This window comes from Podarcis vaucheri (genome assembly GCF_965113315.1).
Source record: "Podarcis vaucheri genome assembly, chromosome: 16".
NCBI classification, from domain to species: domain Eukaryota; kingdom Metazoa; phylum Chordata; class Lepidosauria; order Squamata; family Lacertidae; genus Podarcis; species Podarcis vaucheri.
The window spans coordinates 20607538-20633734 of record NC_138754.1 but is presented as its reverse complement, the minus strand read 5'-3'; the positions used below and the strand labels follow the sequence as shown (position 1 = coordinate 20633734).

Genomic DNA, 26197 nt, shown 5'->3' with positions numbered 1-26197 from the left:
ACTCTTTCACATTGGTGGAAAGTTCAGTTCTGACTAAGGATTCCAACTCAGGCTATGAAAAACTTTCATTTTTCTAAAAGAGACGTATAGATTTCCACTCAAACTGCCACTTCCTCAGGTTTTGGCCACTTTCTATCCGAGAAATGAAGACCATCACAAAGAATTTAACATCAGTGACATTCAGGCGAACAACTAGTAAACAATATAGTAAATGGGGGGGGGGGCTTCTTGTAACCAACGGAAACTATGGAAAACAACAACTTATCACCAGCTTTTCCAACTGACAAAAAGCACAGAAAAAGACATGTCAGCAACTACTCCTTCTCCTTGCTCTCTGAAACTGAAAGGCACATCTGCCAGCCATTATCTTTCTACTCTCTGCTTCTAAAGATAACACCAAGAAGCCAGAGAAAACAAAACTATCCTATAATATTTAGATAATTTTTAGCAGCATCTACAAAGTTAAAGTATTTTTTTTTTCATTTTAGTAAAATCAAAACTAAATGAATTATCCCAGTTTTGCAGTATGCAGCACCAAGAGATTAAAATGCAAAAACACATCTTGGGGGGGGGAGTATGGAAATTAATATCTAATGCAGAATAACTAGTCAGCATGGTCCAGAAATGTATATTATTTCCCTCAGAAGACCTAGCCTCAAGTGCAACCTACCACAGGCCAACTGTCACTCTTGCATGTTCACAGTTACTTGCCATGAAAGTAAGTCTGCCACATGATCTACCTCACAAGATTAATGCAGAAGGATGCAAAATACATTTTTAAAAAGTAATTTAGGCTGCAATACTACACAAGCATACTTGTGAGTAAGTCCCATGGAACTCAGAGGATTTACTTCTGAATAGACATACACAAGATTTCACAGTTTAATGAGTGCTTTTGAAATCAGCATAAAAAAGCTCACAGTAGATTATGGTTTGCTTGTATTAAAGGTAAAGGTAAAGGTACCCCTGCCCAAACGGGCCAGTCTTGACAGACTCTGGGGTTTGTGCGCCCATCTCACATCTATAGGCCGGGGGCCAGCGCTGTCCGGAGACACTTCCGGGTCACGTGGCCAGCGTGACAAGCTGCATCTGGCGAGCCAGCGCAGCACACGGAACGCCGTTTACCTTCCCGCTGGTAAGCGGTACCTATTTATCTACTTGCACCCGGGGGTGCTTTCAAACTGCTAGGTTGGCAGGCGCTGGGACCGAACGACGGGAGCGCACCCCGCCGCGGGGATTCGAACCGCCGACCTTACGATCGGCAAGCCCTAGGCGCTGAGGCTTTAACCCACAGCGCCACCCGCGTCCCTTTGCTTGTATTAGCCTTTGGCTAATTAAACAATCTATGGCCTTTTAAATTGTGTGAGGGGTGTTGTTTTTGTTTGTTACTATGTTATGTATTTTTGTGCTTTTATGCTGTAAACTGCCCTGCGATCCTCGGATAAGGGGAAATATGGAAATTAGATAGATGATAGATATAGATAGATGATAGATAGATAGATAGATAGATAGATAATTGTAATGTAGTTCTTAGACTAGATAATATTTTATGAGTCAACTTGGTGGATTTTGCTCACTCTTCCAAAATTGTTGCCACAGTGGTTGAAATATTCCAATTATAACTTCATTATATCCTTGGTACTTAGAAAGGCTCAGGTGTGCAAAAATAGGTTTTAAAGGTGGCAAGCGAGAGAGTTTCTTACCTCCTTCCTTTGCAATATCACTCTCTCCAACAACTAGAGCCAATCTTCTAATGCAATGCCACACTAAAATTGCTTGCTTGCCTCCCATTTTACACTGATCACAACACCAGACCCTTATTTGCTATGTCTAAAGCATTACAGGACATCAGTTTCACCCACTGGGGCTATGGGTTTGTGACAGCTAATTCTACACACATACTGGCTGAGTGTTAGAATTTGAAGCAAGGCCAGCCACATGCAGCATCACATACATAAGCTGTTTTAGCCCACCTAGTGACACATTTAAAAACTGAACCTCATTTAACATTCTTCAAAGATGGTATGCTAGAGTAACCCAGTGTTCAGTATATCTTAAGCATTCCATCTAGCTATTTAAAAAAACAACAACCCCCAACCAAGATGCCAGGAGACAAGTATTAACAACCAGGCAACCTACCCAAGCTTGAATGCTCAAGACCCTAGGATGATGTTCGCTCCTCAGTTGGAGTCTGTTAGTATTGCCTCCCACAAAAAGGGCCCGTGACTAATAATTGTCTAGCTAAGTGTCAATTCTCATAGGAAATGTCTCCTGATAAACAGTTACCTCCTTTCCAGTACCATTTGCCTTTAATAACAACCAGATCTACAGCTCCCTGCTGTGTAAACAAGTAACACTAAGCTAATCAAATCTTGGGGGATGAGTTAACAGTAAAACAAGCCTAGGCAATTTGTATGGAGGCCCTGGGCTGCCCAGATGACAAGACGCACTAATGTGGTCCAAAGGAAAGGAAAGCAATATATTTGTCACGGGCTTAGCGGAAGGAGTTGCCAGAAGGAGGCGTACTCCACTCCAGGGAGTGCAGGTTTCAGTCCTTAGCCTTTTTTCCTCCCAAATATGCCCTGAAAGGCAGTGGAGGTTTAGGATCAGTGTTTTTACTCTCCAGGTGGACAAGTCCCATCTGGCCCCTCATTTCCCTGGCTTTGGTTCCATCCATTGTTGGTCTCTCTGCCTTCTACCCCACCAACCCCAACCTTCAGGACTACTGCCATGTATTTTATGAGGAGCTGTCCTTGAAAGCTGATATTTCAAAACAGAAATACTACCGAGGGTCACTAACTTCTGGGTGCACCTAGAACAATATTCTGTCTGCCAGACTGTAACTTCCAGTATATGTGTTAATGCTGCTCAGAAAAATATCGGAACTTCTGTTATAATGTCAACCGTTTCTAAGTTCTTACTTCTCTAGCCCCATATTCCCAAGAGAAAGCTCTGATCATATTATGCAAAACTGATACCATATTTTCATTTTTCTCCAGCAGGCTACCTAAATATATGCACTCAATTTTGAAAAACGGCAAAATGCATTTGCATTCTGCACATGAAAGAACTGCAAATGCAAAACCAAGTAATGTTTTCCTTAAAATGGAAGAGGTTAGACTGTACTAACTTTCAGCACTATGTGCTTTTAGCAAGCTGGAGTGGTTCCTTCAGAGAAGCTGCAGGGATAATTACTTGATCTCATGAAAACAGATGAGGAAAAGGGAAGAGCTCAGCATGGGAAGACGGTGATTCTAGACAGACATAATAAAACTATCATTTCAATCACTTTGATGATCTTTCTGTGCCTATGTCCTTAAATGCCTTACTAATAAGCATTGTTTCCCACATTCATTATTAAGTTATTTAAAATGAAGTGTATCATTGATATCCAGCGGGCTCTTTAATTATCTCCTGCCTGAACAGAAATGCTTACAGGTCAAGTAAATTAAGGAAAATAAATTTAGTTGAAAAATGTGAAGCACACACTGCTAGAGTAATGACATATTTTTCTTTTAAAAAACAGCAACATGAAGTTATAGCCACGCACTGGTCCAACCAAAATGTTATGGCATGTCTCAGAAGCAAGGCAGGCAAGTGAGGAGATGCAGGGCAGGCTGTGGCACTGAGGACCACATCAGAGTGGCCCAAGACCCACTGTCTGAGAAACGCTGCATGACCTGGCAGGTTGTATACAGAGGCACAGTTGAGAGTCCCAACAAGCTTTCGGTAAATCTTCACTTTCAGAAAACCTTTGAGCAAAATCTGCCCTTATATCAATCACCACTCCTTAGTGAAATCTACACAGCCTAGTTGTAGTCAATTTCCCCACCCACCCCTCAACTGTGTGTTTGTTGTGATGGGCACGTGCCTGTAGCTTTTCCAATGAGGTAGAATCTCATCAATTCAATTGCAATTTGAGTAACCACTTTCTGGGAAGACAGATACATGCATTTTGTTTACAATGAGATATGGAGGTTTTGTTTGGTATGTGCTAGGAAATATACAAGTTCTGCTACAGACCCCAAAGAAAAGATTACACACTTTTGCAGAAGAATGAATAACACAGGGTGTCGTATTTCGCAGCATCTTGTGCCTCAGGAAAGCACAGGGTGTGACATGATTATAATAAGACTGCATTCGGAGGGCATTCTCCTGGATGTGTAGGCATATGATTTTATGATTTGTGGTGCCCCAAAACTTACTGTGGGGCACACACCCTTAATTCCTTGTTTGTTTTTGTCATCTGAGATAATCATGCATTCATGAGTGCTACACAAACACAGCCATTTTGACTGGATAAAAGTATTCTGCACCTTGAAGGAGATTGTGTCCCGGGTTATGGACGGTTAGGATATTGTGGGGTATTTCAAAGCTTACTGTGGGGGTAAGGGACATACAGACTTCAGTTAAAATAAAATAAAAACTTTTCTGACCCAGAGGTGTTTTGAACCTCTGTGCAAATAAGGAACTGGGGACAAGCAATAAACTTCAACACATGATTTAAGGCCACTTCCCTAGGTACTACTGCTCCAGCAAGCCACACTTTAAAATAATCAATTTGGGGAGGGTGTGTGTGTGTGTGTCTGTGTGTACACACATTTCTATAGTTTTCTTCATATGTACAGTGAAGAGGATTGTGGAAGCGTGTCATGGAATGAAAAGTATGTCATAGAAAACAATACTGAGATGTTTTTAAGAATGCACATTATTTACTCCAAACACTAGCCAAGGGGCATGATCATAGAAGCAGCTTTGCCTCATTTTGGGACCAGATTTACACAAGGGTCTACAACTTACTCTATCGTTTTGCTTTCATTCTCTCCCTCTATGTTTGAATTGCTGTTTGCTATCTGGTTTTAAATTTTTAAAAGCTTTCCTTCTGTAAATTGTTTTGCTTTCCATATCACTGCAGACCACCTTTAACTGATCATGACCCTAATTACATTGAAAGCAGGTCAACACATGTCACTGTTGACTGTGTAAATCTATAGGCATAAAGAATAAAGCCATGCCCTAGTCTTGGCTAATGAGATATAAAGAATAGGAATCAAAAACAGAACTCCAGAAATTTGATATTGCTGCTCTTTAAGGACAAATAAATAATATGCATGAAATATAACGATAGCTCAACATGAAAAATTATTTGTACAATCCTCATCTGCCTCTTACAATACAAAGGGCAACACAGAACCTCACGCTCTTTAACAACAGAGCGAGTCAGTCTGAGAGCAACAATTATTGGTTGTAAGAGGAAAATGCACATTCCAAGCTAACAGTTCATCTATTTGTAAGATTAGCTCTCCCTTTGTATAGAATGACTCAGTACACAACACAGGCATTAGCAATGAATTCTATTAATGCAGATCTTACTGGAAGCTAACTTAAATTTACTTTACACAGTTAAGTGACTTTATTTCACTAGAAAAAAGGATTCTCCCTAAAGCAAATACATCTACCATTATAAAAGATATTGCTCAAATTTCCCCAATAAATGGCAAAAAGAAAAAAAGCTGTCTTATTAGATTTTTCCCTCAGGCAACATTTTTAAAAATGCAATCTTTTAATGATTGTTTAATTTTCATATAACTAGAATACATACTGCTCTGCCGTTGCCTCAATATAATGTCTTATTTTCATAGGAAAAAAACTAATTACATGGTTCAGTAACTTGCCTATGGTAACACATTGATTTTATTTACTTTCAAGAAGTTGGACCCTAGCTCACTCTCAACACTCCAACTAATTCCAGCCACGTTTAATAGCTCTTTCAATTCCTTCTAAGCATTTAGATTACAAGGTTTAAGTGAAGATATTGAAACAATTTACCCATAATCGGTGTTTATTTGTTGCTGAATTTGACAAGGGCTTTTATTGCTGTTGTTGTTATTTGAAGTATATAATTAGAAATTACACCCTCTCATTTCAAAAATATAAGTATAGCCTAGGTAATTGCTAAACAATGAATACTCTATGATCATTTTCTAATGCATTTGTAAATAAATAATACAGGCTGAGATCCAAAAAAGCCCCTCACGTAACAAGCAAAAACACTTCTGCTTGCATGGGGACAGCAGAACATCTGAAGCTGATGCAGTTTCCACTACCATTACACGAGGTGCTTTTCCAAAAGGTCTCATGGTCATCAGTAGTGGATTTTTCTGAAGGGGTGTAAGGGACTGCATTAGGAAGGAAGCAGGAAAGTCCCACTGCACAAGCAGAATTCCCCAAAGGTTATTTATATACATAGAATCATAAAATTGTAGAGTTGTAAGGGACAACGAGGGTCATCTAGTCCAACCTCAGATCAAGCGTCTCACACTCTACCAATTGAGCTATCCAGGAAGCTCCAAACCACAACACTAGAAGAACAGCTTTTACTGTAACTATGTGAGAAAAATGTGTGCTGCACTAGGTTGCTCATTCTCTGTTCTTGGAAAATGAGACAACCTGCTGTGCCAGGTAGAAGAGAGAGGGGGAAAAAATTATATTGGGAAAAGGTCACGCAACTGCTAGCATTCAGGAATTGCTAGTCAATGAGAACATCCACAATAACATATTGGGAACTGTATTGGGGGCAGAGGGATAATTTCAAGCACTACCAGGTAAATGGGACGAGGGGGGGCGCTGGGGGTTAAACCACGGAGCCTAGGGCTTCCCAATCAGAAGGTCGGCAGTTCGAATCCCCGCGATGGGGTAAGCTCCCATTGCTTGGTCCCTGCTCCTGCCAACCTAGCAGTTCGAAAGCATGTCAAAGTGCAAGTAGATAAATAGGTGCCGCTCCGGCGGGAAGGTAAATGGTATTTCAATGTGCTGCTCTGGTTCGCCAGAAGCAGCTTAGTCATGCTGGCCACATGACCTGGAAGCTGTACGCCAGCTCCCTTGGCCAATAAAGCGAGATGAGCGCCGCAACCCCAGAGTCGGTCACGACTGGACCTAATGGTCAGGGGTCCCTTTACCTTTACCTTACCTTTACCTTTACCTTTACCTTTACCAGGTAGATGGATACAGCTATAATATATCTACACACATTTTTAATGTAACGTGCTTTAAGGATCCTTCCTTCTGGCTCAAAAAGCAAATAACAAATACAATATTATTTCGAGAGCTCAAGACAAACTACAAAAAGGGTACCCATCTATTATCCCTTCCATGGCTGATAGCAGTTTGGGTGGGGAACACTTTTACGGCAAGGGAAAAGCAGTAGATGCAGAGAATTACGAGTTAAATCCCCCAACACCACAGTCCTGGTCCAATTCTCTGCTACTAAAGTTGGAAGATCCAATCCAGATCTGCATCACAAAAGTGGGGCTTGCAAAGCACCACAAGTCAGCTGACATGGCTTAGCATCCAAGTCCCAAAGTGCAGAGTCCAACAAAGAGTTGGACTGCCGTGATGGGCTGTAACCAAGTAGAAACCTGAAGATGCAGGCTCAGATCCTGCTGATGTGAATCCACAGAGACTACAAAGAATAAATATCTTTCTGCTGAATAAATATAAGCCCCTGCCTTTGGCAACTTCTGGGCACTTGAGAAAAAGTTAAATGGCCTTGGCTTTGTGTCCTCACACAGTGGAGAGGGTGCCAACCAGAAATCCATTGTTTTCATATCAGAGATGAGAACTGTACGACCCAGGAGTTTTGGATTATGTACCTGGATAGTACCTTTTACACTATAAAGAGTCGGCTGCCAACACAAAGGTTTAAGAGAGAAGCCACAGTTGAGTTGCAGAGCATCAACCTCACCCCCACAGGATCAAAGATTCAGTTCCCAGTGCTTCCAGTTAAGAAGATTGCAGACAAGGGGGCTAGAAAAAGACCCCTAAAGTGCAACTGGCAGTGGGAATAAACTGTACTGGGTTCACAGGTCACCAATGTAGTGCCCATGGATGTTCGTATGCCAGCCAGAATCTTCTACTGAATCCACATAAGGTCTCAGTAAATATCCCCTCAAAAAGCCACAATGCCAGAGACCATTTGCACAACGTATGAGAGAACGTATGATCCGCAAATATAAACCCAAACACCACCTTTATTGTGACCAACTAAAATGTCAATGCAAGTTTAGGTATAAGGAACCTTTCTGTTTAATTATGATAGCAATCATTTAGCATACACACCTGATCTGGAAATGTATGAAACAGAAAGTTGGAAACTTCATTTAAAACACTTTTATTTCGCAATTGCACTGATTAAAATTAATCTAATCCTGATTAAGATGAATAGAAGCTGTAAAAGAGCACTATAAAGTTGACTAAAAGTATTAGCAGATTCAATGTATTCGTCCCCCTGCCCACATGTACCCACATGTTGTCTAAATTCACACACAAATCCATAGTGGGGTTTTTATAAACTAGTGCCTTTTAACAGACTGAAATGAGGCCAAAAATGTATTTTTAAATCCTTTGTGAATTCCCTGCTCTCATTTCCTGAGGAAGGAAGTTAAATATACATGTATGGAATGTGCAACAACTGTACTACAGATGGCAAAAAAATAAGATGTCCAGGAAATGCCCAGCAAGCTACACAACGGAGGTTGTGACTCTCGCCAAGTAACAGCTTTTTCTGCTCCCAAGATGTCAACCAGATGTTGAAGTAGCATAAGGGGGGCAGAATATAATTAATGTGTAAGAGGTAAGCCCTTGGCTTAATACTGCATATTTTGGCATGCTAACAGCCATAAACTAAGCTTGTCAGAGCATAAGAGCCCCCAAACCTTCAGTCCTGAATATGTGAAACAATAATAATAAAGAGTCCCTTCTAAGGATATGCTGAGGACAAGCTCCTGATCATTGAACAAAAGATATTCTGGGAATGCCTAATTTAAAATTTGTACCTTCAAGATGGGGCTCAACCCAACCACTTCGACACACACACACACACACACACACACACACACACACAGTGAGAGAGACAGAGAGACAGAGAGACAGAGAGAGAGAGAGAGAGAGAGAGAGAGAGAGAGAGAAAACTACTAGCTGGAATTATGGTTTCAACTACTCAAGGGCCAAAGGGGGGAAAACCACATTTATGAATGCAGGAGTATTTTCCAGCACTTGCAAGCTAGATACCAGCTACAATCCTTTAATGCTAGGGAATATGAAGAGAGCCGTATGCTGCTTCTTGGATCAAGCTTAAACAGTCATGCTAGCTCCATATGCTCACTTAAAAGACTACTGGCTGCATGTGCATACAACACAATCTAGGTGGCTAGTGATCCTGTCTACCCTTCCCTCCTCTTCCTGTTTACCTAGTGTAAAGTTCCATTTTGTAAGCTGTGGGAGGCAGGGATCTTCCTTCTTGTATTCCATTAAGCACACTGGAGGCCTTATATCACCAATATTTAAATATTTGAGGGAGTTACGCCCCACCCTTCAATAAGATTTCCAGTTTATAACTGTAACATGTGTACAGTACATACATAACATATATAATAAATGACATAGTTTTTGTTTTATTATGTACTCTGTATTCTCATTTTGTATTTTTGTGTTATGAAGCGCCCTGGGGTCTTCAAATGAAGGGTGGTATACAAATTTTAATTTTAATAATAATAATCGTTCACACATAGTGGTAACCCAAGATCAGAAACAAACCATGCTTTACCGCAAACATTGTGCCTGCTTCACTTCTCCCTTTTCCAAACCAGAAAACAAACCATGTAATGGCTGTCTTACCAGAACCAGCACTCATGGTGTGCTTCTTACAAATATTAAGCCAAAAACAAATCCTGGCTTTTGCTTGTGGTTTGTTTGGAGAAACGCAAACCATGAGCACTGGTTCATACATAATTGTTAGCCAGCTGCTCCATAATGGTTTCTAACCCAGGACAATGAGGAGGAAAGAAGGCACAACTGAGCAGAATGGTGTCGGTTCATAGCAAATTTCTACTATGACTTATCAACCTGACCAGTATAAATGCATGGTCCTTTAGAGGAGCTGAAAGTTAATATAAGTTTTCTGGGGGGGGGGTTCTTAAACTTTAAACAATGTAAAGAAGTATATGCCATTTGAGTTTTAATGGCTTATATTTACAAGAAGTCCAGCAATAAGGATTTCCAAAGCAACACTTTGACATTGTTTTAATATAACACTTCATCAAGAGTAAGGATACTTTAATAATTTTTCCCGAATCAATTATTTCAGCTCAGATGCTTTGGGGTTTTTGACAAGCTGAAGGTATTTATACAGCATGTAAAATTAACATGGTAAAAAATAGCAGTGCTTACTAGATAGAATTTCAAATGTACCAATGTACCAATTCTGATCCCAATCAATTTAGGGCTTTTCCACTCCAGCAAGAAGTCAAAGAAGTGCCAATGTCTATGGCAATGCATGGCAAAATTGCATTCAGACTGGTGTCCCCTATAGGGCTTTCCTCCTAATCCCAAAGGTCAAGGCAAAAAGCTAAGAGGTGCTAAACCAGAGTGCAGTCAATTCCCATACCAGAGATTTTCTTCCTCAGCTGCACAACCTGACAATACACAAGGTTCCTTTCAATTCAAGCCTACATTCTCCTCTTTCAACAAAATTATCCTAGACATTGCCACTTTTGGTGTTTCCCCTTTTTCTTTTACTGGATGCTTAACTTCAAGGTTATTCATGTATTTAGGTAAACCTGAAACAACGGCAGGTGCTAAGATTCTTTCTTTTGAGACGGAGTGTGGAAATACAAAAGATCATACATGCACACAGCGACGGAGTCAACTCCCCAGATGTTACATGTTTTCCAATTTACATTTAACTCCAGAACTAGCAAATATTGTAATTCAGTTACTTAAAGCATTGCACATAAGCCAGAGACATCTTTTTTTACGGCAGCAAAGGAAACAGGAGGTGGAGATTTCCTTCCAACAAGATGATCACCAAACACACTTAAGCCCCAAACTGCACTTGAAAAATAAATAAAACTTGTTTCATAAAGAGAAAACATATTATTGAAGCTTATCTGGGTAAGTAGGAATGTCACCAATGCCTCCACTCCGAACAGGTGCCTCATAAAAAATTAAGAGCCATGGAATTGCTTGATGCAGCACTTCTGAGCCATCGCTTTAATTATACATGAACGCATTGCTACCTGCATAAAATAGGCCAAGAGGCACGCAGAAATCATCCCTGCTCTGAGATTTCTCAGGTTCCTTGCCAAGTAAACAATCTGGTATTCGTGGAGGTACACATTTTGTAAAGACCCAAGAACGACAGCGCTGACATGTTACAAAGCAGGGTTAAGGGGGGGGAGAGAAAAACCCACAACCTTGCTAAACTTCCATGACCGCAGCCCAAAGACAATACAGCACACAGCAACCAATTAGGCATTGTGGAGTGCCATGCATATTTTACTAAAAGGACGACAGTCACTGCCTTTAGGATGTTCCGACTATGCAGCTTACAAGTTAAACAGCCTATTTATTTATTTAGCTGTCTTGGATATTTTTTTCCTCCATTCCACTCTTTAACCAGAGTTTATTTATATACCGCATTTTGCTGAAAGCGGTTCGGCTGGCAAAGACTCCCCAAATGGGTTACCAATGAACGATACTAGCAATATAAAACTGTAACAATAATCAATAAAACAAAAAAAGCAACAAACAGATTATAACCAAGTTTTTTGTTTCATTTTTTAAGAGAATTCAGTATAAGGTATGCGCGTACACATTAGAAAGCCTGACAAATGAACATTTTTACCGGGCACCAAAAATAAAATAAAAGGGAAACCAGGAAAATTTCACTGAGAAGGGAGTTCAATAAAAACGGGGTAATACAGCTAAAGGGGGATGCATCCTTAGGTGACCACCTTCTTGATTTCAGTTTTGTGGAGCTCAGAGCTGAGCATTAATAGCAAGGCAAGCTTTTAGCTTATGAGACTAGCTAGTTGAACACTTTCTGTTCATATGTAAGCAGCATGCAGAGCAGGAACAAAGAGTCTAAATGTGTGAACCAAAAATAGCCAAGCCAACAAATTGTCATAGAAAACAGAAAAAAGATGTACAGAAGTTGTTGTTTTTAAGCAGATTAAGTTCCTCCACCTGGCCACTAGGCACTGCATTTCCACAGCACTCTCTAAGACCAGACAAATGTTATTTAATTCCTCCTACTGCTCCATTGGTTTTAGTCAGTGTTTGCCTGGGAATGGCATGACAACGCCAAATAGGCATCTTCATAGCCTGCTTCAAAAGCAATAGAAATTTCTTATTTATCTTCACATTCATTATTATATACCATGACACTAGATTCATTTTTACCGCCACCCCACATATTATCAAAACATTAGTTGATGTGTTAACTAATCTCTATTTCTGCACAGCTGGGGGAAAGCAGTATTTACAATGGTTTTTTGTAAACAAATTGGTGTAGTAGCTTCCCTGTCCACAAACTGCCTCAATCGCCAGCAGTATCCAAAATTCTGGTCCAGGATGCTTGAAAGCATGCAGTTTTTCTACCTAGCTATGTGACATTTAACATTATAATTGTCATTGTTCCTATTGGGATAAATTAGAGAATGATAACAGCTCGATGAATATTGATAACTGCCTATAGATTAGTGCTGCACTGAATTTTCATGGTATGTTATTATCCCCGCAAAAGAAGTTGCAATTTGGTTTCGACATAATTTTTTTTTAAAAAAAAAAAAACCTACCTTCACTCTCTCACATCTGTTCACAGCCACTGACCCCCAGAACACATCCTTGACCTTGCCTCGGCAATAAGGCCAACCATACCCTGCTTTCCTGTGCTACAGTAGCAGGGTTTTTTTGCCTACCAGTGCTACATGCAGGATTTTTGCTCCCAATTTTTTTATTTAGAACATTTGTTGGCAACCCAAAGAACAAAGTCCTCTGGGAGGTTCACACGCAGCAGACAATATGCAAATTAAACCATAAAAAACCAATTAATTTCTGACCTAAAAACCAGTGCAAACAGTGAAACAGCATTTAAAACCCAGAAAAATCAAAATGTTCCAAAAGAAAAAAAAAAACCTCAGAGAGATTTTTATATTATTTTATGAAATACATAAAGACCTCTGTGTCACCAGGTAAGTGCCAGGTTGACTCTCATCAGGGAGGGAATTCCATAATTAAGGTGCCACCATCCTTGTTCCAAGAGCTCAAGGTGCAAGCTAAATAGAATAATTCTAAATTGAAAAGTACATCCCCCAAGGTGAAGTGGAGGAACTGGTGGTGCTCTGGCGAGTGGAGATGTGGAAATAGATGTCCTTTATCCATGCTGAGGCAAACTGTGCTCCAATGTGAGGAAGTGGAAGGGCGCTAGACATCTTCTTTGCATCTTATAAATGCATCGCAAGATCTAATACAGGCTGGAGACCTCCATCTTTCTTGGAGATGGTAAAATCCTTTGAACAGAATCCATGATGTCTTTGGGCCCTGTACACTACTTCTATTGCCCCCTTGTGGAAGAGGGTTTCAATCTGCTCCTCTAGAGGAGATGGTGGTGTTACAACAGAAAACATAGTTGGGATAAAGTCTCTGTACTGCCCCATTAGGTTAAAAAGACAACGCAAAAAGTAAAGTCTCTACATTCTTGAACAATATGACCATTAGGTCTCTATGCTTTTCATCTGCCTATTTTAGTTCAATACGTGCGTTTACACTTGTACTCAAAAATCACCAACATTTCCAGTATCCTTACATCCAATTTATTTCTGGTCTGGGGTTTCATTCATATATTGCATTCGCAGCTTTTAATAAATTTTTCTGTACACAAGCACTGAAGACCACACAGAAAAGAAACGTTCACTGTAGAATTAGAGCAAGATGGAGAAGGGGGAGAATACTTACTGTGTAGCTCACGATGTATCACATCTACTAAGTTTGGTTCATCTCCCCACCAGAATATCCATAACTCCTTACAATCAGGTTTGACATCACGGCGCCAGACACAAAGCAGATTGGCCTGCAGACAGCGGATGAAACTCAGAAGGATGGGGTCATCTTGAGCAGGGGCCGAGATAATGGGGCCACAATCTCCATGGCCTTCAAAGTTATACCTACGCCACTTGATGCCAGTGAGCTCCGCCTGCAGGGAAGAAAATCAAGAGAGTATTAAAACCTTTGTAACTAACTGATATGCAAGTTTGCCAACTTAGTTTAAAGTTCCTTATTTTGAATCTTAGTTATCTAGAAAATAAAACAGATTTTAAAAATCAATGGAACCTAAATTAGCTTTAATCTGATTGGACAGTTCCTCAAATACTTCAGATTTTAAAAGAAACCGAAACACTAGCATTGCTCTTTCTTAAACTTTCAGTGCCTCTTCAGAAGAGAGACCATTGTTGTTGATACAATAGATATTGGATAAGTCTGCAAAAAATGAATAGGCAGAAGCTTAATAAGAAAGCAGATTTTCGTACAATAGAATACAGTGGTACCTCATTTTTTGAGCATCTTGGAAGCTGAACGTTTCGGTTTTCAAACGCTGAAAACCCAGAAGTAAATGTTTCCGTTTTCAAATGTGCCTCGGAAATCAAACGGCTTCTGCTGTGTGTTTTTCAGTTTTCTCCACTGAACTTGCAGCCAGTCTTTTAGGCCTCAGTTGTCAAACATTTCAGAAGTCGAATGGTCTTCCAAAACAGATTACGCTCGAGAACCAAGGTACCACTGTACTACGCTTTAAAACTTACCATGCTTTCTTTGTAGGGAAATAGGTATTTCTCCTATTAAAAGCACTAACAGAAATAAGACCCATGGAAACCAACATGTAAAGCACTTGCAATTTAATATGCAGGGGTATAGCTGAACTGTTTGTTATTGCTGAAAGCTAAGATTCTATATAGAAATCTAGCAGTTCCTCAAACTCCCAGGCACTGCCAACTGTTGCAAACAGAATACAGGATAAAAGTGGATGCCTGATCTGGCTCTGTCTGCACATTATCACAAAACAGAAAACAAAACAAAAAAGGGAACCCTATCTTATACCAAAGCTCTTTTATCTCAAGCTAGTGTTTTATGTTAATAAAAAGATGAAATTTAAAGCATTCTTCATTTCATTTCAATCTGCGCCCTATTCTATAATTACATTTTAAACCATTTTGGTTTGACAAGCTCCTGCATCAATGCCCAAAAATATGTAGCTGCTACTAGCGTACACAAGATTAAAATATGCAGGATAACTGCACAGCCTGTTTATATTACAGAAATGTAGTACCACATATCTTAATCATTAGAATCTATTCAATCCATTGTTTGAATATTTGAATAAATAAATATTTCAAAATCATTTGGCAACTTAGGGAAAAAACATAAAGCAGTCCTCTGTTTTCAGCAGCTAAGAAACATTTTGGAGCCCTTGTTCTGGGTATCTGCATTCTGCCTACTGACAAGAGAAATGTGAATGAAAGTGAATTCATACTGATTTATTATGTGGATTATTAAATTGGGGCACCTAATGACTCTGTTCCCTCATGGCGGGCACACATACATTATCTTCTTCAGAGAGTTACTTTGTTAATTTACTATTTATTTATTCAATTTGTTGCCTACTTTTCATTATAAAATAATCCCAAAGCAGGGTACAATACTAATGAAACCCAATAGACTCATACAATCTATCAATAAACAAAAGAGAAAGACAGCAAGCTGGCAAGAGCACATACACCAGGGGGTGGAGAACTAGACTGGTGGGGCAGATCCTCAGTTCCCCAAATCCCTGTGGTCAAGCTTTGACAGGTGGACAGTCAAAGCTCAAAGTGGCTTGCTATCATCAGTTCAGTGCAAAAATCAAATTGAGGGTGTCCCCTTACACCAGGGGTCAGCAAACTTTTTCAGCGGGGGCCGGTCCACTGTCCCTCATAGCTTGTGGAGGGCCGGACTATATGGAGGGGGGGGGATGAACAAATTCCTATGCCCCATAAATAACCCAGAGATGCACTTTAAATAAAAGCACACATTCTACTCATGTAAAAACATACTGATTCCCTGACCGTTCACGGGCCGGACTGAGAAGGCGATTGGGCCAGATCCAGCCCCCGGGCCTTAGTTTGCTTACCCATGCCTTACACTATGTGTTGGGCTGAAAACAGACTTAGGCAGCCCCATTCTCCTCATGGTGCCCATACATAATTGAGCTAGTCCCCTGGTGTAGGTGTCTCAAATCCCCAACAACCTCAATTCTTGGATTCATAGAATCATTGAGTTTAGAGGGATGACAAGGATAATCTGGTCCAATACCTTGCAGTGCAGGAATCTTTCACTCAGTGTAGTGCTCAAACCCACAGCCCTGAGATTAAGAGACTCACGCTCTACCAACTGAGCTATCCCTCAGGACTACAACATCACCTGAACAGGCTCACTTAGAAAGGTTGCTGGGCACTGGTGTGGGCAATATACAAGCAGCATCCCTTTTCTGTCTATAACCCAGCACCAAAATTCCTGCACCGCAACACAAGACAGAGAACAGTAGTTGCTATAGCTCAACTGGCCCAGCCCTGTCATCTGACCTCTTCCTCCCATCTCAAGAAGCAGCCATTTCAAGCAGCAAAGAGGAAGCATTCAGAACATCTTTCTAATTTTTGGCACCACCACACTCTTAGTAGTATATATGGGGGGAAATATTTTGCATTCTTAAGCAGAAGTTTCGCATCTGTATACATTGCAGTAAGCCAGGTGCCTAGGAGGTTTCCTGTCCTTGTAGGAGGAAGAGAAAGGAGCTCATGCTGTATGCATGAGGAGGGGAACAAACACACCCCTCCATCTTGCGTGTATGCTGTGGGTATTTCTTAATAAAGGACAAAAGCAGGCAAAAATCTACATGAGGCCACTGCTAGACAAAGGCGTTGGTAAATACTAAGATCATGTAACAGTATCTGGAAGCAATAAACTATGTTGCTAAATGTCTAGAGTTTCTGCTCCTTCCTACCCCTGCTGACACACACACACACACAGAGAGAGAGAGAGAGAGAGAGAGAGAGAGAGAGAGAGAGAGACTAACTGACTGACCAATTTCAGGTGCAGGGCTGGGTGTGGGGGGAGCGAAGGAGGAAGAAGCAAAAGCTTTGGCAGTAGCAAATGGTAACACACTGAGGACAGGACTTGCTGGCAGCTGCCTTGATCATCCTGGGGGATTCCATCTTCTCAGCAAAGCTAGTTGCTAACTGTGGCCATACAGCCAGTCCCATAAACCACAGGACTATATCTTAATACAGTGGTACCTTGACTCCCGAACACCGCAAACCCGGGAATTAAGTGTTCTGGTTTCCAAAGTTTTTTGGAAGCCAAACGTCTGACGCGGCTTCTGATTGAGTGCAGGAAGCTCCTGCAGCCAATCGGAAGCTACACCTTGGTTTTCAAACAGTTTTGGGAGTCAAACAGACAAGATACCACTGTATTCTGAAACCACTGCAGTACAGCCTTCCAAATCATTTTGCTGTGTAGTCCTCCTCTGCTTACTCCTTCCTTCCTCCCATCACTCCTTCCCAGGTGATACTGCTAGTCCTAAAGGCTTCTGGCATTACTACAGGGCAGTCCAGGAGACCATGGACACAGCTCCTCACAGGGAGATAGAAAGAAACCAATCTGGTTTCCCATTCAGGTGCTCAGTCAAGGACAACTGTTGCCCACCTCAGAATAACATGAGGTTAGAGACTCCATCTACATCCACCATCCACAGCTAACACTGCTATACAGTATTTGTTTTACATAAGCAGTTTCAATAGCCTCTCATATTTTTCTGTCTTAACAGGCAGGGATTGAATGTGGGATCATATGAGTCCAAAGGATATGCTCTTCTATGAGCTATGGCACCTCCTCAGTCCCTCCATTCTATCATTCTGCTTTCACGATTATTTTGAACACGACCAAGTACAGACATAAAAGAGACAAATCTGACACCATTGCAAAAAAACACAGCAAATGCTTCCAAAGCCAACCCTCCCCCTCCCCCCGCCGCTCAGTCATACTGAAACTTAAAGCTCAGAATTAACGTTGTTATTTCCAAAAATACTACTCCTCAAGCAAGAAACTGGAGCCCTACCCAGTGATGTGGATTTTCCAGAAAAAGTTGAAGATATTTTTCCAACGCCCTAAATCAATTGGGTTCTAATTTAGCATGCTTCAATTATGCATACTTCTGCTTTTAATCTACTCTCTTCACAAAGAAATAGAGACTATGCAAGTAGATATATTGCCTCAAAAAAGTTATTCAGTCTGACAGATAGTGTATCCAACCATTCTGTTACTAATTAATGGACTTCCCTGTCTTCTTTGCCCTCATATGCCTCCCAGAGTTGCTCAGATTTGGGGGTGCACAGAGGGGTGCAGAGGGGAGGAGAGGAAGGAGATGTCCCATTACATCAGTGAAAATCTGGGGTGGCAGGTGTTCTCAACAGTATGTCACCCAATCTATTTTTAGAAATGAGAGAATTTAATACACCATCTGATATATAGGGAGAAAGAGGTTTTCTGCCCCAAATCACTAGTTGCATTTTTTTTTTCTTTAACTTACAGTGAAAATAATGACCTTACTATAACAGGACTATTTCTAAGGCTTTGTATTTGAAAATACCCTTTCAAATTTTCAAATTCCTACACACACCACCCTGGCAAACCCTATAAACAAGAATACTGTACTACTGTCAATTTAAACCAAAGCTGAGCTTTCTAGTCACATCACCGAATGTGTCATAACTTTCATGTAAAATGCTACATTACTAATTTCAAAACATGAAAGCACAGTGCTTTAACTTCCATCTGGCTCTTCCTGCTTCTAACGAAAAACTGAGCAAGCTAACATGCTTGGTGAGTGCTGAAATGAGCTGGTTGATACATGTCATCTGATGTATGCAAAAGCTGCAATCCTAACAACACTTAATAGGTAGTGATTCCCATTGAAATAAATTGAATTTACGTCTGAATAGACATGCTTAGGGTTGCAATGTGAAGGTGTTATTTTACCAAGAATGTTCAAGTACTGTCTCCATGGTCTAAATGTAACTCTAAACTGAATGTACAGAGAATATGCCTCCTGAAAATGAATTATGAGAAAGGGGCTCCATTTCAGGGAACTTTTTCAAGAGGTGGGGAAGCCTTCAGGGGCACAGAAGTAAATTTATGGAGTCCAACTCATTTTTAAAAATCTTGTGCCTTTCGACCTCCAACTCTGATGCAACATATCCTGTTGGTTGTGCCCAAAAGTTCCCCTGTAGGATTCCTCCCAATTTTCTGCCTTCCCATTTTTCTGTTCAAGTTTCAAACACCAATATGCATGTCCAAAACAAACTTTACACATTATGATAAAGCACACGCAACCATAGCGCAACATTCAGAAATTGTCATTGTCATGCTATGCACCTCAAGAGAATCCTCAAAATGCTAGACCCTTGAAGGTAACAGTAATGTGGACTTCTTACTTGAGAGCCACTATCAGATCGGGTATTCTTATGTTTCTCCTCCCCTCCATTAAACTGCTTTTGGCTCTTCGGGAGAGGAAGTCAATTTTCAGCATGTGTCACATGCACACATTCACAGAAACAGGACAAATATTTGACTCCCCTTCATCAAAATAGGATTATGAGACAGCTCACAGTATAAACACATCAATAAAACCAATGAACACAAACAAAAATGTGGAACAGTACAAGCAACCTACAACTTCCTATATCAATACAGCGGTCCACAGAATCAACACATAACCCTGCCACAATCTGTAAAAGAAAAACATCGTGAAAAATTACATTTGATTCTGCATTTTGCAGCATGTTAACACAGAGATCTGAATAGGTCCGTATAGTTAAAGCTATGATTTTCCCAGTAGTGATGTATGGAAGTGAGAGCTGGACCATAAAGAAGGCTGATCGCCAAAGAACTGATGCTTTTGAATTATGGTGCTGGAGGAGACTCTTGAGAGTCCCATGGATCTTTGCAAAAAGATCAAACCGATCCATTGTGAAGGAAATGAGCCCTGAGTGCTCACTGGAAGGAAAGATCCTGAAGCCGAGGCTCCAATACTTTGGCCACCTCATGAGAAGATAAGACTCCCTGGAAAAGACCCTGATGTTGGGAAAGATGGAGGGCACAAGGAGAAGGGGACGACAGAGCACAAGATGGTTGAACAGTGTTCTCGAAGCTACCAGCATGAGTTTGACCAAACTGTGGGAGCCAGTGGAAGACAGGAGTGCCTGGCGTGCTCTGGTCCATGGGGTCACGAAGAGTCGGACACGACTAAACAACAACACAGAGATGCACATACATTCAAGCTGCCAGAAGGGGCTCATAAGGTGCATCCATCCCACCAAAACTTTCCTCCCAAAAACAACCAGCATGCAGACAAGTCACCAGAAGTATTACTGGACTGTAATCTCATCAGGCCAGGTATATTCTGAATTGCCTGCCCTGAACTTGTTTCAACTGCAGCAGAATTTCTGCCAGTTAACTTTGAATTAGACATGTATATGATCTGAAGGAACTAATAATAAGTGAAAGATAAAACCTGGAACCGCTATTTCAACAAAACCAAAGTAAGTAGGTCAGGAGTAAAAAATTAACAAAAGGTAATGCCTTTTTTTCTCCAAGCAATTTTTACCCCCACAAAATATTGGTTTGCCACCACCCCCTATCCTTTGAACACACACTAACTCAAACCCACTTTGAAGGCAATGCACATTTTGTGAAAAGATATACACTTCAGTACCACAAATTTCACAGCAAGAGAGCAGGCTATAGTGCATGCAAAGCTACACTTGGGCATTAAGAATAAGTCCTCATTTTGGTTTTTAATTATGCATTTTGAGAAATGTTCAGCGAAATGACTTTCTGAAGCAAGCATTTATCTGTATCATGCAATCTATGAATTATGTGCCCAAAGCTCCAAGCACTCTGTGTTTTGAAGCAATTTAAGTCATCAGCATAACAAATTTTACCAGTTGTGCTGGAAGTACTCTGTGACAAAGTTCTTGCAAGCTATCTTTCACCCCAATAGCTGACCAAAGCTATATGTATTACTCAGCCAGAACTCACAAATGAAAACTGTTTTCCTGTTTACATTCACTGAAGGGGAAACAATGTTATTTCAGTGCAAGAACTGCCCTTGTATGACCACTCAGAAAACCACACTTTACCCAATAATCTCTTTCATCTGTAAGCAAATATAACCAAGTTGGTTGAATGCTGTTTTCATTACACCTCTTTGTGTACAGCTTACTTTCAGCAGAGTTTGATGTTTTATTAACTTTTGAGTTTTCTGCATTTCTAATGTGACCCTGTACAATTACTATCCGCTGATTTCAAAATTTCCTCTACAACAGCAGTCCACACTTGTATCCCACAGGACATCACAGCATGGCATATGTGCAACATAGTGCTCTGGTTCACATATCACACTAAAAAAAACCATTTGGCACAAACATGTAAGCACACAGGTGCTCCTCCCTGGTATTTTTGCTCCTGAGCCCCACAAAGGTGAACTGTAGTTTGGCTTAACATGCCATCTGAACTCAGGACTATGGTTTAGCAATCTCCAGACTAACCATGTGCTGTAACAAAGATTTGTTCTTGGTTTATGAATCATGCTTTGTGATGATGATGATGATGATGATGATGATAGCAGCTAGAACCCCACATTAATCTATAAACTGAATTAAAGCTTTCTAACCAGTATGATGAGATAAATGACTTTTCTAGACAAAAATCATTTCTCAAATATATCTGTTCAGTAGGAATCTGGGCCTGCTTCAACCTGCATGCCATGAGTACCTCATTTTTGCTTTCTACTTTTGGGCTGCCAAGTGAAGCACAGAGTAGCAACTCTGGAAAGAAGAACACAAGAAAATAAAAAGAGCAGTGTACAGGTTCTTCTAACCCAGTGGTTCTCAAACTTTTTTCTCTGAACCACACTTTAAGAACAAAAATTTACTAGCTCCACACCTATTTTTTTATTGCTAAGAAATACATTGGAAAAGAATAAGAAACAACTCCTTAGCAGTGCTTGATTTATAACATAGAACACAACTACTTTATAATATGATCATGGGACACCCAGAAAGAATAAAACAATGCAGCTACATAGGAAGACAAGTCGTTCCCAAAATATAATTATAAACGAGACACTTACATATGTACCTTAAGTATGCTTACAAACTCAATTAGAGGTGTGAGTTTGCTTTTTCTCATTTATATTAGGTCTAATTTGAGACTCGCAAACTCTCATCTCCTCATTCAGACAAAGAAGCCTTTCTCTTTTCTGATCTTTCAGATCTGACAGAGTTGAAAATCCCTGTTCACAACAGTATGTCGTGGAGAACTGTAGACTAGCAAATGCTCTTGAAGAGAGTTGTAGATGTTGCTATCCAAAAATACATACGTTACGTTACGTTACGTTACGTTACAGTGGTTTTCAACCAGTGTACAGTGGCACCCGGGGGTGCCTTGAGTGATGGTCAGGGGTGCTGTGGGCAACATGGCCTCTGACCCCCTTCCCTTCCGTCTCTAATGCCGTCTCGTGTCTCTGCCTCCCAAAGTCTTGCGCAGCTGTTTGTTGCAACAGTCTCGGCTATAAACTCTGCAAGCGAATGGTGCCACTGGGGCTGGCCAGGGGGTGCTGGTTGCCAGGATCTAAGGCGGCCTCAGAATAAGCAAGCAAGTGGGTGAGGAAGCCCAGCCAGCCTGCCAGCCTGCCAGCCCTTGCTGTTGGAAATGGACAGATAAGGCCCAGGCCCCCAAGGGGCAGTGTGAGGAAGCACCTCTCTTTGGGGTGGGGGGCAGCTCAAAGACTAGGGGCAGTGGCTGCCTGGAGGGTTCCCAAGGAGAGGAGAGAAGGCTGAGAGAACACTCCCCAAGGGAGGATGTTCAAAAAAGGGTGAGAGGCTGCCAGCTCTGCAGGCAACGGGTGATATAACTGGGCTCCTGAGCCCCACAGGGGTGCCGCAGAAAAAATAGAGTTGGTCAAGGGAGCCATGAATTCAAAAAGATTGAAAACTTCTGATACACTACACTACACTATACTGAAATGTTTAAATGTTTCTTTGATTGTCCTTGAATCTCTCCCCACCCAACCTGTCATCCTCTCATGCTACATCCTTTGAGAACCACTGTTCTATCCCAATACTTGACAGAAGAGGACAAAATTTCCAAGCAAGTAGTCCCTCCTGAATGGAAAAAGCCTGCCAAAATTCCAGACTTCTATATTTCCATATTTCAGCTGTAGCCCTAAACCCGCTTACTTGGGAGAAACCACCACTGAACTCAAGGGAACTTACTTCTCATTAAATAGGATTGTGTTGTTAATCTTGTAACCTGTCAATGGGTGTGGCTGTTAAGATCCTTTATGAAAATATTTGAAAGATACTCCCTCTAAATAGGGAAGCTATTCACTCTACGGGTTTTTTAAAAAGGAAAGCATGCAAAATGTATACAGTATCACTAAGAGATGAAAGGATTGGTTATAAGAATGAAACAACAGTGTAAATAACATGCATGATTTTTGTGGACAGATTTGCATCATTGTTCAGGAAACAAAGGAAGTAGTATCAATGGAAAACATGATTTAGGATTTATATCAGCCTTTTTCTTGCCAATTTAAAATCATTGATTTAAATCAATCTAATCTGCAGGTTAGTCACCCTTTCTTTATTAGAATTTCAGAAAACAATCAGTTTAAGTGTACACCAATGAATAATCCCTAATCTTGAAACAGTAGCGGCAGTCTGAGACTCCACCAGTCAACCATCTCAGCAAGCAGAATTATAAGAATGAGATTGAGGACATACGTCCATATAGGATTTAAGGCTGGAAAAGATTTACCACTTCCAGTGCCTACCAAACAGATTTCAAAGATTACAGGATTAATAATTCAAAATTGAATATTCTAAAGAAAACAAAGGCTCAGATTTACTTTCAAAAGCACCAGTGTAAACAAAATCCTAGAACTGAAACATAAATACAAGGTAGCATCCAGGTACAGTGTAGGCCTACCATCGTTTATATTTGTGCTTGCCTCTAGCAAAGGCCAGTAATAGTGATTTGTAAGAAAACCAGCAGTGCTTAACTGCAGGCTACGGAATAATCAAAGCAGCACAAAGATACATAATCCACACCCAGTCTTAATCTTTTAGCAGCAACCCTGGCATTTTTCCAAGAGGCAGGTGGTATGCCATAGGGCATGAAGTCCAAACACATACACGCTAACCATTTGCTCCTCAAGTAGGAAAGAGTGAGGATTGCCCCCATTTGGAAAAGAGAGCTATCATATTCCCAGAAACTGCCATTCTGACACCAGAATCCGATTTCACTAGCCTGATGATTGCAAAACAATGTCTACAACCACTGTGCTTATATTTGGCATAATTCAGACTGCAGTCCTAAACACATTCAGCCGATGTGAAGCCCCGTTGAACTCAATAAGGATTACTTCTTAGTCGTCACAAACAGGACTGTCCTGTCATTCTACTTTCATCATTCAGATTGTGTAATTGGAACATATGAAGTCCATTATCATATAAGAAAAAGTCATTATCTATAAAAATGAAGTTTACGTGGCTTTGTAACAGCAATGTAATCTGTTAAGAATTCTTAGTAACTTGATTGCTACCACTGCAATAAGAACTAGTTTCAGCAATGTAGACCAGTAAGCAATTTTGTATAATAACTGAAATGATGGTGGTAGAACATGACTTGCTTTTGAATAAGAAAGCTACTGCAATATAGGGAAAAACTGCCTCTTGCAGACTGCAGCCCAAGGACATCCCTCTTCAACAGCTGCTCTTTTGTAGAATTTATTCAATAGTATTTGGTAACCTCCCATTTAGACTTCTGCAATGTCTACTGTATGAGGAGGATGGATAAAAATGGAGGGGTTTTCTTAGAATAGATTTTTTTTTTTACATAAATGATATTTTCCTTTCTATAATAAATAGGTTAAATAGGGAACAGGTAAGTCTATGGCTGTATTTAAGATATAACTATGTGAATGAAAAAACCAAACTGATCATTTCTCAAACATGAATATTCACACACTACCTACCAGACAAACATATTTCCTCTTCACCTGAGAAATATATACACTGCTGTCATCCACCCAGTAACAATCATTCCTGCCCTTAGTTGTGCTTATTACCTATTTTTGTGATGGCAGGCCTGGGCTAAGTGCAGGAAGGAGCAACACTGGAAAGAAGAATGGAAAACAGCATTGTGCAGTGTTCAGATTCTATGACCACACTTCAGCTGCATCGCTTAAGGTTACAAAAAGATTGCTTTCTTCTTTTCTCTCTCTCTCTCTCTCTCTCTCTCTACACACACACACACACACACACTTTTCCTGTCCTCCACTGGGCATAAGGAGTCATCCAAAAGGACAATCAAGGCAAACACAAGCCTGAAATCAAACTAAAATGGATTGAGATCAGATTTTCAATCTCATTCAATAATTCCCGCAGTTGCACATTATCCACACATTCAAGCACATTGCCCAGAAAAGCATACGTACTCTTCTCCTCACAGAAAATTTGTTTCTAACCTGAAAGGCAAACGTTTAATCAGAGAAGTGATCCCAAATAAAAGAGAATTTGTTCCCTTTCCACATTTCTTTTTCTCAGACCTTTTTATGGTCCACTAGAGTTTCTACTCCACGACCTATATCTTCTTCATTCATGTTTCTCATGCAAAGCAACATCCACTACACTGTGGAAGTCCTTGTGGGCCAACTTATGGAGGTAATATTATCTCTCTCTCTCTCTCTCTCTCTCTATCTCTCTCTCTCTCTGTGTGTGTGTGTGTGTGTGTGTGTGTGTGTGGTTCTTTGGATGCAAGCCAGTGCATCTCAGGAACTAAACCAGCCCCAGGGCAAGCAGAAACCAGTTTCAGAATCGGCTAAAGTATCGGCACACCTGACAAAGCAGTTCATGTCCCTGTTAACACTAAAATGCCTGCTTGTAAGACAAAGTATTTGTTAAGGCGTTTGGCAAAATGACAAATAATTTGTGAGTGCTCTATAAGTGCTTGTAAGTGTATTTAAGTTCAAAACAGTTATCAAATTTATAGCAATGGCTGACTGGGTGACAAAGAATGGGCATGAAAACTAGAAGCAGGCTACTCGCCAGGAACAACAGCCAAACAAAACTTTGCAGGACCGTGGGCATTAAACTTTAATCAATTGCTACTGGAAGCATTTTTACGAGCCTTCAAACAGAACTGAACTATTTACAAACTTTACTTGAAAGAGTCTGGATGCTAAAGCTTCTTACAAGGTAAACAGATT

General features: G+C 40.6%; 1 protein-coding gene across 1 annotated transcript in view; it reads right to left on the bottom strand.

Moving 5' to 3' along the window:
• Positions 1-26197, bottom strand: part of MED13L (mediator complex subunit 13L) — a 175947-nt gene that overhangs the window by 131848 nt on the left and 17902 nt on the right. The window contains exon 2 of the mRNA XM_082202873.1: positions 13795-14032. Coding sequence (XP_082058999.1) covers positions 13795-14032 — 238 coding nt within the window. The remainder of the gene's footprint in view (positions 1-13794; positions 14033-26197) is intronic.